Raw genomic sequence first — 14,298 nt, 5'->3', positions numbered from 1 at the left:
ATCAGAAGATTCTGTAATAAATTGGACATCACCGAAAAGTTTAACATTGTATTATTGAATCCTTGGGGTATGTGGACATTGCAAAAATAATTTCAGATTATCATCGGTTGGAATTTTTTACTTGTGTGAATTTCAGGTTTTCGACATTTGAATATGACATCTCCAAAATGTTGGAGACTTCAGTTGGCTGGTCATAAGATTCATTGTCCATTTGAAGATGATTGTTGCTTGGAAATTTTTGCTCCATATGTTCAACATTTAGAGATTTTGGGGCAGCTCAATTGTATGAAAATTAGACTCAGGGACATGTCGTCTTTGGTCCGTACTGAGCTTACTTTTGACTATTGTGACACACTATATAGGTGACTCCAAATGGCTTAAAGACATGGTAAAACATCTCTTGGAAAACATATGGTGTGCTAGTGAGCTGATAATCTCATAATGGTTTATCGAGGACTTTCAGGCCCTAATGTCCCAACTCTTTTACGTTGACAACAATTTAATTCTTTCCCTTTTATGAATAGCAATCATATAGATCAGGGGGGACAACTTCAGTGAACTAGAGTTCTCAAAATTTGATTCTTTTTTTCTTTAATATATATATATATATATATATATATATATATTTTTTATTTTTATTTTCTAACATGAAGATGTAAGTAGTTTAATTACATGCAACTCATAAGCAAAATTGTAGTTGGGGCCTCAAATTTTGGTGCAGTTAAAAATTGAAGGTAATAATAAATAGTTTTTAGAAAGAGAGCTCCTAAAAAAAGCTAATGGTGTAAAAAGATATATTATGTTGTATCTCAATGTTTGTTATTTGTGAGTATTCATAAGTGTATAGATAAATGGGAAAACGGAGAGTAACTTGGTGTGTATTGTGTATAGATAAATGGTCCTAGTTGGTAGTGATATAATTAATGTACTTATGCTTTTTTCGTCACTTTGTGTATATATAAAAGTTGAATATAGAATTAATTATTTGAATTTTGGATTATGTTTATGTTTAAAAAGCACTTATAAAAGTAGATTCTTGGGAAAAGGACTGCACCAAATTTAATTGGAAAAAAAGACAAATGGGGAGGTCACAATCCATTTGGCCCATTTATATTTGAGGTATAAATTATAGTATTCTTCCATTTTTTATGCAATTGAGACTTGGCCTAAGAAGCTTAAAAAACATCTCCAAAATTTACACCATTTTTAAGATATGATGTTCATTTGTAGACAGAAACCAGCTTTTTCTTGTTTTAACTAATGCAGTTAAAATTGAAGGTAATAATAAATGAAAGAGAGCTCCTAAAATATGGGCAAAAAGAAAATGTGATGTTTGTTATAAGGAATGTGTGTATTTTGGTGAAAATGTATCATTTGTATTTGGATAGTTTTTGTATCATTGTTGTATAATTTGTGTTAAATAAATGTAAAAAAATCCACATATAATTTCATTTGTGCTTTTTTCAATTGTACACGTATTTAGAAAATGTATCATTTGTATATAGTTTTTGTATCATTGTTGTATAATTTGTGTTAAATAAATGTATAATCCACATATACTTGCTAATTATACACATGTTATACAATATTATGTACATGTTTTGGTATATTCTTGAAGGATTAATCAGTGTATACTTGCTAATTATACACATATTTTGAGATATTTTTGAAGGCTCAATATGAATTTTTTTCGTCGACCTTTAGTGACGACCTTTTGATCTTTGTGGCAACTTTTAGTCGCCATAAAAAGTCTAATCTTTTTGTAGTGAATGGGCTACTGGACTAGCGTTTGACAATAGTTTGGGCCGAACAGCAATTCGTGACATTAAGCTCAAACATGAGCCAAACAAATTTATAATGGCCATGTAATGTTCTTTTCCCAAGTAAGGAATTGAATAATGCTAGAGATGTAATGGGATATTCTTCATTTTTTTTGCGCGAATTGTCCTTCTTTTGGGGTGGTGCTTAATTTTTGCCCCTCAAATTGGTGGTCTTTAAATATTTGCCCTTTGCTTAACACCCAAAGGTCCTGGGTTCGAACCCAGGCTAAGTCCACAAAAAAAAAAAAATCCTAAGGCATTGCTGGGATTCGGAGGGCGGAAGTTGAGATTCGCAAGGTATAAGTTGGACCCCAATGTTACGCCCCTCGTCTTCGTCATAGTAGAACTAATGATTTCTTAGTCGAGTATGTCTTGAGAATGGAGACCCGTGCCCGAGTTTGGGGACATAAAGTGTTGTACCTCGTGTACAAATGTACCGTAGGCATTCTACCGGTAATTTACGGAGTATAAGTTGAACGGATCGAATCGATGAAATCTTAACTAAATCGGAAAATTTGCGTACACCCGGTCGGTGTCGACGGAGCACCATCCATGTGTTTCTACAATCAGAGATTTGCAGACATAAGTCGACGAACCGTCGACACGTCGACGGGTCGTCGACCCGCTCGTCGAACGGCCCAGCCCCTGGAACTTTCCGGTTCCGAGTTATAAATAGACGAACCATGCTCTTATTTTTCGAGATTTCACTTTCCCACAAGTCTTGAAAGCTTTAGAATATTCCCTCCACCATACCAACACAAATCCAAGAGAAAACAAGGATTAATTACCCGAATCAAGGGGATTAAATGCAAAAGGGACGTAGGGTTGATAGAAGCCAAGAATTCATTTGGTATTGAAGTTGGGGCCAAGAATTCATTTGGTATTGAAGTTGGGGTTTTTCTCAAGTGGAGTATTTTCATCCAAAGTTCATCCTTACATAATCAAAGGTGAGTTTTACATCTATCTCATGATTACTAAAAGTATTGAGTGGTTGAAAGGCTTGGCTTAGAGAAAAAAGTAGAATATGAGTTCAAATGTGGAGAAAATGGTATTTTGAGTAGTAAGTTAATGTGAATCATGATTCTTAGTATGAGATGAGTATAATCTTGTTATAAATGATGCTAATGTCGTTGAGGAAGAATTATGTGAAAAACGAATATGTTGTTGTTTTATAGTCATGGTTGTGGGTGATTTTGAAGGTGAATTTGAGGGTAAACAATGTTTAACTTGAAGAATCTATTGATTATGATATTATGGGTGTTCTTATTGATGTTGGGAGTTGTCTTACTATATGGAGGAAGTTGTCGAAACAAAGGAAATGCTACCCAATTTTTGTTAGCTCTTAGTCACCTTAGCTTAGCCTTAAGCATGTTTCTAATGATCTAATGTAGTACGAAATCTCTTGAATGTAGAGTTGTGAGCTTGCAAGGAGAACGCTTAGTCGTTAAGGAGACGTAAAGGTATGTAAGGCTAGCCCCCTTCTTTCAAAGGCATGACTCCTATATTGTAATTTTAACTTTTTATATTCCCGTGATCTTTTTACGTCTAAAAGATGAAGGTTAAAGGTTCTTAAGAGCTTAATGAAATAGAGATGAGATGTGTTTTATGATAATGATGAGGTTGATGGTTCTAATTCTAAAGATTCCAAAGTTATGAATTAATGCTTTTATAAGGTTTATGATCTTATTCTATGTTTTCCTTGATGATTGTTCATTGTTGTTAGTCTCACCTCGTATTACTTAGTTCCTTCAAGGTGAGACACGACGATCGTGACTATTCCATGGCATAATCGGAGGTTACCGACCTTACGTCACTCTGATAGAGTTATAGCTTTCTGCGGCTCTCGTATGTATGCATTATGTTATGTATACGTATGATTACACCGCGCGCTATATGATCGGGTAGTCACCTTACGACGGGCGTAGCGGGCGGCTATGATGGTGATTACACCGTATACATATGGCATGGGCAAACACCAGCAGTGGGCGGCTTGAGATGTTTACCCCGGACGCCGGAGGGCCGGACGCGGGCTAATGATTATGCTATATATATGTATATGAGAAATGTTTTCTTTAAAGTTAGCGTATGTATTACGCAAGAGGGCAATCATATGTACGGGTTATTTTCTTATCTCATGTTATGCTCCATATTTCTTATCATGTTATTATTTATGTCTTACATACTCAGTACATTATTCGTACTGACGTCCTTTTCTGTGGACGCTGCGTTCATGCCCGCAGGTAAACAGGTTGACGTGTCTGATCCTTAGGAGTTCCGTCAACAGACCTAATACACCTTTACTATGTTGGAAGCATAATGAAGATGTAAATGACAATGTTTGTTCCTTAAAGATAAGTTTATGGTGGAGATTGGTCGGAAAGTTAGAAGTTTAGTTTCTACTAGGAATTTAGCTGCTGGACTATGGAGGCTTTAGTTGCCTCAGAGAGAAAAATATTGTAGCTTTAGGGTTTTCTAATTTTGGAGGGGAGAGAGAGGGAGAAATACAAGCCATAAATCTAATGTATTTGGTATAGCTACCAATGATAATTTACAAAATTATTATAGCTACTAAATATAAATAAATTAAAAGGCAGTTACTATCCATAATTACCTCTTAGAGATAGCTATGTCAATTAATTATTTTTTCATTTTTTGCGCTGATTGTCCTTCATTTGGGTGGTCTTTAATTTTTGTCCATGTGGTCTTTAATTTTTGGCCTTCTGTCTTGTGAATTCAAACTCTACCTTGCAAATGTTTTTAAAATTTTTGATTGACCGGGGTTCGAACCCGTAACCAAGGGATTTTTAGCGAAGGATAAAAATTAAAGACCACCAATTTGAGGGACAAAAATGACCACCCCCAGCGAAGGGCAATCCTGCAAATAGCCCACTAACTTTTGCCCAAAGTTGTTACACCTCAAAAAAAAATCTTCACGTTGTTTGCCTTGTAGGTAAACTAAAGTAAGCTGGGAGAGGTTATGGAACCCTTATAGGGCTAATGAATACTCGTAACAAGTGTTAAGCAAGTGCCTAAGGGTTCCGGGACCAAGCAAATCGAAGAAAATAAATTTGTTGAAAATTTGGAAAAAGTTGACAGAATTTTGAGCAGATTTTTAGTCAACTTTGGAGGGGTATATCTCCTAATATATTAGGAGTTTTAAGGTATTTCAAATGCCTAAAATGAAGTTCGTCGAATCTAGTTTCCAACGCAACAAACCGCTCATCGATACGACATCGGAATAGAGAATTATGAACATTACAAGTTAGGCTGACAGAGCAGAAACGCACTGCTACAGTACCCGGGTGCTACAGTACCCGACCCGAACCACACCTATAAATACCCCTCTAACCCATTAATTTTCATCATTTTTCACCATTTTCTCATCCCTTACACTTCTTGAGAGTTTCTATAATTTTTCATAACTTTTCATAATCCTCCATAATCCTTCCTAACCTTCCATAATCTTCCAAAACCTTTCCAGATCATCAAGAGACATCAAAATCTCAGGGAAAATTTATGGAAGATAATTGTTCTTATTTCTCTTCAAGGTGGTGATGAACTTGATCCTGGAAAGGGGTGAATTGAGTGAAGTTCTTCTATTATAAGGTATGTTTTTCCTATTATTATTTACATGATTGAGATGATTAAGGTTTATACTTAGAAAGGAAAGAATCATAGGAGAAAAAAATCAAAAGAGTTGAAAACAAGTTGATGGCCATGAGGTGAGTTTGAAAGAGAATTTTGGATTAATTTGAGATTAAAAATATAATTCTTTGATCATAATTGGTTTGTTATGGTTGGTTGAGAAATTGGGAAAATATCGTGTGGGATATTTTATGGATAATGATGTTGTTGATGTTACATGTGTTGTTGGTTTTTATTATGATTTCGGGCTAGGCATATAAACGGGAGAGAAATATTTATGGGATATAGAATAGTTTAATTGGAACATTTAACACAAGTATACGACGATGAGAATAGTTTAATTGGAATATTTTTCATAACCTCTTTACTTCCAAAAGGTAGAAGTGCATGATTCTTAAAAGTTTCTTATGATGCTAAAGATGAGATGTTTTCTATGATGAGCATGATGATGATGATTTTAATCCTAGAAATTCCAAAGCTTGTTATTTTAATGCTATTATGAGATTATTGAGCTTATTTCATGATTTCCTTGATTTTTATTCATTGTTGTTGATCTCTTTGTAGTAATTGTTTAGAGAGTGAAAATAGCGATGATAATTATTCCATAATATAATCGGAGGTTCATGTAATTACGTACTCCGATAGAATCGTAGCGTTTGATTGGGCTCTAGCATACTTATATTATGTATATTTGTTAAATGGCATTATGGTATTTTTTTTATGGCGTAGTTAATTATGAATAATGATAATAACACCGTGTCAATTGGCATTATCTTTTGCGTGAGATATTTTATTACGGGAGGTCATGAGCTAATGATTCTTATATATATGTATGAGAAATTTTCTTTAAAGTTAATTATATAGTTGTATCTTACTAGGATCATAAACGGGTTGTTTTCTTATCTCATATTATGCTAAATATTTATATATGTTATTATTTATGTCTATTCCAAAATTAACGTCTTTTCGTGGGTTATTTGCGTTCGTACCGCCGAGGTAAACGGGTTGACGCGTTTGCCAGTTCCGTCGGCGACATCTTGGGAGAGCTCCGAGGTTGTTCCGAATTTTATTGGCTTGGTACTACTCTTTTGTATACATACATTTGGGTATGCAATTGGTTTATCTTTTGGGTTTGTGTAATCTATTTACCAACTCGATCCATGTACATAATTGAGATGTTCTTTAACTTGCCCGGCTTTAGCGTTGTGTAATATTTTGATAAGTCTTGTTGGCATATGTCAAATGTTTATGGGTAATGTTGTTGAAGTTCTACGCATGAGATGAGTGTCCATATGGCCCGCTTAAGTAATGAAAATTAATGTCGGATCGAAGGTGCTCGATAGGCTAATTCTTTGAGTACTTCATGGCCTCTATTATGGACAAAATGTTGTTATGGTTGGTTTGAGAAATTCCACACACACACACACACACACATATATATATATATATATATATATGTATGTATAATTATTATTATTTTGCCTTAAAGTAGAGTTTGAAACCTAACTTATCCCTTAAGGCATAACTTATGCCTTGCGAATTTTTATTTAATTTTTGGTAGGCGAAATAAACGGGGAAACCAATGAGAGCTTTTAGTGAAAGACAAAAATTAAAGAATAGTTTAATTGGAAAATTAAACACCCCAACAAAGGACAATCCTGCAAATTGCCGACATTCTTTGAGTGAATTGCTATGTATCGGACAAAAGCCATGTGCTTGCACTTTCGCTGAATTAAATAGAAAGAACCAAAGTTCTCAATATTAAGGGAATGCTATCTTTTAGGGATCGTTTGGCAAGATGTATTAGAGAAAATAATATATGTAGAATTAATTATGCACTCTATTTGGCATTGTTCCGTGTATAACTAATACATAACAAATCATGGTATTAGCAATTCCAAGATTATTACCACATGCATAAGTATGGTTAAAGACAAAATTACCCTTGGAGTCACTCGAAGCTAAAAAATGTGGAGGCTATTTTTGTAAACAAATATTTTTTTTTTTAGAAATTATGCAATGTGTGTTAGTTTTAATGCACCACACCAAACAGTCGATAAGAAACAATCTCAACATAATTGGGCTCTCATGCATTGCTTAATTATGTATGATTATACCGTGTCTAAATTAACATACACCCTACACACTACCCTAGGCAAAAGAGTGGGCTATTAGACACTTTTCTTATACCGGGAAGCCACCTAGCGATCATATTTCATTTATATATGAGATTGAGATTTGTGATTAAAGAAGAAAGACAATATCTTTCAAAAATCACTTCTGGAGCAAGATTGAGTACAATAGCTCATTCCAAGCATCTGGAACACCAGCTACACACCAGTGGCTGCAATCGGTTGCGCCACTGGCAATTCTCGAAGGGTGCCCGTCTTTTCGTAGTTGTGTAAGCAGTGCAATATCAAGTAAAGTGACAGGCTTTGTCATGTTACTGAGAACACTTTTTACGACTGCCTCTCCTGGATATCTGTCACCTGGATAAGTTGATCCCTCTATTGGCTTTGTTTGTCCAGTGCAGTCTTGTACCATTGGTTCATTCCAATCGTTGCCACTGAAAAGAGAAATAGAACCAAGTTGAAGGAAATGGTAACAAAATTTTTCAAAGACAATCATATAATAAATGGAGACCTGCAAGAAAATGTGATCGATGGTTCGTTGAGACTAGGTGTTGTTTCATTCGCACACTAGAATGGTTGGGTTTCAATGATAGCCCGTGCGCAAAGTATCCTGTGTTCACGCAGGCTCCGAGGAAGGGTCAAACATTCTAGAAAAAGAAAGTTAATGGGTTCCTGATAAATTATTACGCGTAGTAAGTGGATTTCTTGACACAAATATAAGATCTGTACCAAAGCTACTGGGTTCTGCCAAACCTGCAAGCGGAAATACTAGCTCAGCCCCTGACCCCAAGGGATGTAATATAAGCAGTCTACCCTGATGCAAGCATTAGTGCTAATTCCACGGTTTGAGACAACTTTATTGTTGCTTCAAGGCTTATGTTGGGATTATAATGCAAAAGCAAGTTATGCGGTAAATAATAATGAAGAGATTGTTATACAGCGATTAATGATGGAGGGATTAAAATACGAAGATTAAAAATAAAGGGTTTGTTATGTCAGGAATTACTTTAAGAGCACTTTTAATTTGTCTTTAAATAGTCTAATCCTCGTATTGCTAATAATACGGCTATACTTATTTCATATTTTATCTTGCATAAATAAATACATGTCTTGCATGACCAATTTATGCGGATATTATTTTGAATCGCCAACCCACCACTGCATTAGTCATGTACGGAGAACATTTTTTTCTTATGCAACCAACTAAACACTGCATTAGTTATGGCATATTCTAATACAATCAACCAAACAGCCCCTAAATGTTTACGGGAGGAAAGAAGAAAAGTTATATAAGAACTTACTGATAATGAACAGCAGAAATTCCTTGGAAGAACACTTTAGTCACAGCAGGATCAATGTTGGAATCAATCCAATTGGCCCAAGTAGTCAAAGCAATTTTGTATGCTTCCATATGGTCCAAATCCTTATAGAGTTTGTCACCAACTTGAAAATAATCCCATCTGCAAGAAACTCCGGAAAATATAACTTTTTCTTGTAATCCGAAATAGTGAATTCTGGTTTCTATTAAGTTAGTGAAGAAGAAGCGCACGTTTGTAGACGTCCAGTGTGTATCCACCAATGGTAGCTGTTGAAGATTAAGAAATCAACTCCTTTCCACTGTTCAGTCCTGCTGAGAGAGTCGAGCTTGAGAACTCGTCCTGCTTCCTCAACCACGAGGTCAACGAGAAATCCGTTTTTCAAGAATGTGACTGTGAACTCAAACTCCTTTAGAAGCAAAAAAAGGGAAGAAAAAAAGAAGCATCAGAAAGAAACGCAGAATACATATAGAAGTTAATAGAAGTTTCAGAACAAGAAGATTCTACATAGATTTTTAGTGTTCATCAAATCCCTCACTAATTCATGTTTGCTCGAATCTTCCAAAAATGCATTAGTTTCAGAGGATCCGACACACAACGATGGTGTTTTCGGAGGATCCAAGCAACATACAGACAATAATAGGATGCGATGTTAGCAGGGCAATTCCTGAATCTTCTTCAAGTATACAGAAGTTGATGCTTCTTTGTGATAATGGAAGCTTCTAGTGTAGTTTTAAAAAAATCAACATCGATGCGTCTTTGTGTCAGACAGAAAATTCATCGCTGGCTAAGTATTCAAAGAATGACTGCAGTTTAACCTTTAACATTAACCACAACAATTATATAGGAAAATTTGCTAAATCAAGTAAAAAAAAATCCAGTTACATCAAAGGAGTAAGGTCTGGATACATCCTACCATCCCCAGACCCCACTTGTGGAATTACGTTGGGTATGTTGTTGTTGTTGTACATCAAAGGAGTAAAGGCTCTTGTTAGACATTCATAATACACACAGGTTTGCACATTATACTGAGTGTAGATGAATGACTTGTTCGAATGTGGCTAGTATTAATTGGTCCAAAGCCTGGAAGAATTCCAGCAGTTAGCCTCTCAGCAGGATCTAAGAACGTTTACTAATATGTTATGCTAGTATTGTTGAAAATGGAGTCGGATCATATTCAATCATACTATTGTAGTAAATTAGTACTACTTGTTTTCGAAAGCTTTAATTCCTCGTGAGGCGAAAGGAGGCAAACAACGTTTACAAGTAACAGGAACTTTTGACTCTTACTGTAATCAAAAGGTTAAAGGCCCCTCTTGAAGATAGGTCACTAAATATGACCTAGAGTTTCGCCTTTTGAAGCGCCAGTCACGCAAGCGCGACCAGGCCCAACTAAGTGGCTTTGATGACTCAAGGTTCGTATTAAGGAAAGGATAGTGATGAGAAGAAGGGGCAGCGATTAAGTGGGTTAAGATGATAGAGAGGCCACGATTAAGTGGGTTAAGAACCATGAGGTCTCGGGTTCAAATCCAGTGGAGACAACACACTAGGTGATTTCTTTCTATCTGTCCCCGCCTTGGTACCCAGAACTTATGACCTCGCGGATGGAGAGGGATTCGAACCCCCGGTATTTCACAAAATACTTTGGTTTTCAAGACTGACTCTTTCAACCGCTCAGACATCCATCCCCTTCGCGCTTCGCCGGCCCTATCCATCCGAGCGAGGGGCTTTAGAGGGAAAAAGTTGGGGGGGGGGGGGGGGCGGGGGCGAGCTTTAATTGAAGTAGGGGCGGAGCTCCTCTCCTTAGAGTCAAGTGGCTTTCGCTCCTCATAGAGAGTTAGAAAGCGTCAGTTCTCATAGCAAGGCTTAGGGGCAAAGAATAAGACCACTTAGATCAAAATAGCATTCACAGAAATGTTCTACTAGGCGGCTAGGAAGGCTCGCTAGACCAGCAGCCAGCTGCGCCCTGAATCAATCAAAAAGCTTATTGATTTGATTCATCCTGTGCTTGTGGGAGGTAGCAGGTACCCTGTGGAATTAGTCGAGTTTGGGCGCAGGGTAGCTCGGACACCACGGTTATTCAAAAAAACGAGGGGCAACGATTAAGTGGACCTACCGGGAATGAGAGAACGGAACGGTTTCTTGTTTGGTCAAATGTGTAATTAGAATTCGGAACTGCAGCATGAAGCATGCATGCTAGTGATTGCCACTGGTTACTGCTCAAGGAATCCCCCACAAACATGAAGTTTTTGCCCCTGAAGTTTTTCAGGAGATCTTCACCGTCGAACCTACGTCAAAATCCACAAAAAATCATATCAACAATATATTGTAGTCACCTATTGTGAAGCTTGAAATCAAATTTGAAGTATCATACAATCGGAATTAACGTAGTAAATGTATATTGACTGATATCTGATGCAATTCACATGTTCTGCATTTATAGGATAACTGTAACTTTCTTTAGGGTAACATGGAAACTATTTCAAAAAATCATGAATATTGCAGCATTCATACATTGAGGAATTTTAAATGTGTGAGAGGTCTAATCAAATAGACCACAAATCTACTGGTTTACATATAATTTTGAAGCAGAGGAAATTCTTATTTTTTCTGTATAACTAACAACTACTATTACTATGCCTAATCCGGACCAAGTTGAGGTCAACTTTATGAATCCTCATATATTGAGCATGTCGCTCTATGTAGCTGATTTCATTCTAATATTTTACAAAATAAAACTAAGGCACTAAAAGTTTTCTATATTTTCTACTGGCATATAAATTTCACTGGACCAAAAGACTCCTTAAAAATATAGGACTTTTTCTTTATAAAAATAATCTTAGAAAATTATAAGGGAGGAGGCATTTACTATATGTTTATGTGACAAAGCATAATCTATTCCAATTCCCACTAGAGGTAAAAACACTGTGTGATTTATTTCCATCTGGTCAAGTCTTGGTCAATATTATATGGTATTTATGCTGGTGGGAGGTAGCAGTTAACCCATAGAAATAGTCTATTTGTGCACAAGCTGGCCCGAAATATATCTTATCTGGCCTTTTTTATCTTTTATTGAGCAGGCAAATGCTTTCGGAAATTACTGCCTACGCTTGGTAGGAGTGAGGTCTACGTACGCTCACGCCTCCTGACCCCCACGTTGTGGGATTTCACTGGGTTGTTGTTGTTGTATATATATATATATATATATATATATATATATTGATACACTTTCCAGTCTATTTTTACTTGTCATGCTTGTCTTATGCACACCCCTTAAAAAAAAAACAACATTAACTAAAATGATAATTTAACTAAATTCAGAACTCATAAACTCAAAATCGAGCTTGGCCTCTGTAAGCACGGAATATAATAGGAAAAGAGAAGTCATTTTTGTTACCTGGACATGTCACAATCAGTTGGCTGCCATCTATATTTGAGATAAAATTTATCTGTTCTTCCATTTTTGAGGCAATTGAGACCTTGGTCTATAAAAGGACACTGTAAAGAATCATAAAGTGGATAAGAATCATCAAAAACCCAACTTCCTTGAAATAAATTACAGCTCTGTGATACTTCAACTGAATGTGCTGTTCTTGATAGGAGAAGAACAAGAAGAATTTTATTAATGTAGCTTAGACAAGAAATTCTTGTTTTAGCAGACATGTTGTGAAACTAGAACTCAAAAGCAAACAAATGGAGACCTCAAAAAATGGCAAAAAAGAAAAATGTGCTAGTAACTACTGTTTGATTTTATAATAAATGTGTGTCTGTATATTTTGGTGTGGTTATTTAGTTAGCTGTTACTTTCTCAGTGCTATAATTAATTAGTGTACTTTGGATGACAGTCTGAAAGGCACTTAGTAAAGTAACCAACTGAATAAAGCCAGAGATGTAATGGGGACAGTCTTTGAGTGAATTGCTATGTATCGGACAAAAGTCACGTGTTTTACACTTTCGCTGAATTAAACTAAATAGAAAGAACTAAGACATTCTCAATATTAACGAAACACAATCCTTTTTTTTTTTTTTTTCCCTATCAAGTGTTCGAGTAATTAGATCGACTATATCGGATTCGCGCGCGTGAGCTTCTTTGTCAATTTTTTAAATGCAGCCTCAAACTCGAAACTTGTCGATTAAGGACGAGCACCACATCAATTTTGTGAGATCTTTTGATTATGAAACACAATCTTTTAATGTAGCACCACAGAGAACTAGTCGTGATGGAATAAATGAGATTTCTTCGCTTCTTAAGATGTATTTGGTATGAACAAAAAAATTATAATCTTTTTTTAAAAAATGGAAGTAACTTTTTACTTATTTTTTGATACTTGAAAAGTATATAATCTCAAAAATATAATGGGGTGGAGTAGGTGTTCGCAGGTGAGGGGAGTGGGGTGATCAAGGAGTTTGGGGTTGGGTATGTTGGGAGTAGGAAGAGACAACGATCTTGGAATGCTACTTATAGAACTTTTTTTTCCTACTATTTTGGTAGGGAAGTCAATTGTTTGATTTTCAAAGAACTTGTTTTTATAGAGAATGTTTTACTAAATATGAGAAAATTAAAAATATTTTTCAGCAAATCAAATACACCCTTAGAGATTTTGAGTTCAAGCCCTGTAATAGAGAAATTTTTTATAACAAGTATTTTTGTTCCTTTAATAATCTCTACACGTGCATATTGGATTAGTCAAGTTGGTAGATATTTCGAATACTGGATGCTTATATCAAAAAGGACAAACTGAGAAATAGGTTTGTTAGAGTAAATAACTTTTTACAATGTTAGATTAGCCAAAGGATATTTACATATAAATCTCTTTAGATGTGAAACTTTAATCTTGAAAATAAGGTAATATCCTACTACAGCAGGTATATATGACTTGATAGTGTAAAAATTTCTTGCAATGAGTATGCATATAACTTCAAACCAACAAAACTGAATTTGTGTTACTAACTAGTGTTCTTTTCGATCACTACAACTACTTCTATAACTCAATGAATTTAAGAAGCAATTTAATAAGCCTACTTGTACACATCCAAAGTTGAAAGATATACTTACCAGTTGAGGTCAAATTTGAGAATCTGTTTATGTATTATGCCTTTCTAAATCTTTTCGAAAATTTATTAGAGAAGTAATGGTAAAATTGAAAAGAAAAATCTTTCTTACTTTATTAAAACGATAAATATTTTGGAATAACTATCTTTAGCAAAAGTGATAAGTAAAGAGTATATATTTCTCTATAAAATATATGATCCCTGGCGTCAATTGTCAATATTACCTGGTATGTAAAGCCTCTGATAAAAACAAAAAATAATACATATATTTTTACAGAACAAAATTCCTCGAGGTACTGATTTTGTTTTCTATTTTTACCTCGATTGAAACAA

At 35.4% G+C, this 14,298-nt stretch overlaps 1 protein-coding gene across 1 annotated transcript; it reads right to left on the bottom strand.

The window, feature by feature from the left end:
* Positions 1-7,662: 7,662 nt before the first annotated feature.
* LOC132053271 (protein trichome birefringence-like 42) lies at positions 7,663-12,710 on the bottom strand. Its single transcript, XM_059445226.1, has 5 exons — positions 12,311-12,710; positions 11,030-11,201; positions 9,147-9,322; positions 8,899-9,057; positions 7,663-8,031 (listed from the first exon to the last, which is right to left on the bottom strand). The coding sequence occupies exons 1-5, from the start codon at positions 12,574-12,576 to the stop codon at positions 7,740-7,742; spliced, it is 1,065 nt and encodes a 354-aa protein (XP_059301209.1). The 5' UTR covers positions 12,577-12,710; the 3' UTR covers positions 7,663-7,739.
* Between the last annotated feature and the right edge of the window lie 1,588 nt (positions 12,711-14,298).

Source organism: Lycium ferocissimum, chromosome 4 (assembly GCF_029784015.1).
Source record: "Lycium ferocissimum isolate CSIRO_LF1 chromosome 4, AGI_CSIRO_Lferr_CH_V1, whole genome shotgun sequence".
Classification (NCBI taxonomy): Eukaryota; Viridiplantae; Streptophyta; class Magnoliopsida; order Solanales; family Solanaceae; genus Lycium; species Lycium ferocissimum.
Note: the sequence above shows the minus strand (reverse complement) of the source record. Positions and strands in the feature narration are given on the sequence as shown.

Excerpts from the sequence above, each read along its gene's own strand:
- LOC132053271 (XM_059445226.1), bottom strand. The coding sequence starts at position 12,576 with ATGTCTGCTAAAACAAGAATTTCTTGTCTAAGCTACATTAATAAAATT. Across the intron at positions 9,058-9,146 it reads CACACTGGACGTCTACAAAC|ATGGGATTATTTTCAAGTTG; the intron begins GTGCGCTTCTTC and ends AGTTTCTTGCAG. Across the intron at positions 8,032-8,898 it reads ATTTCTGCTGTTCATTATCA|TGGCAACGATTGGAATGAAC; the intron begins GTAAGTTCTTAT and ends TTCTCTTTTCAG.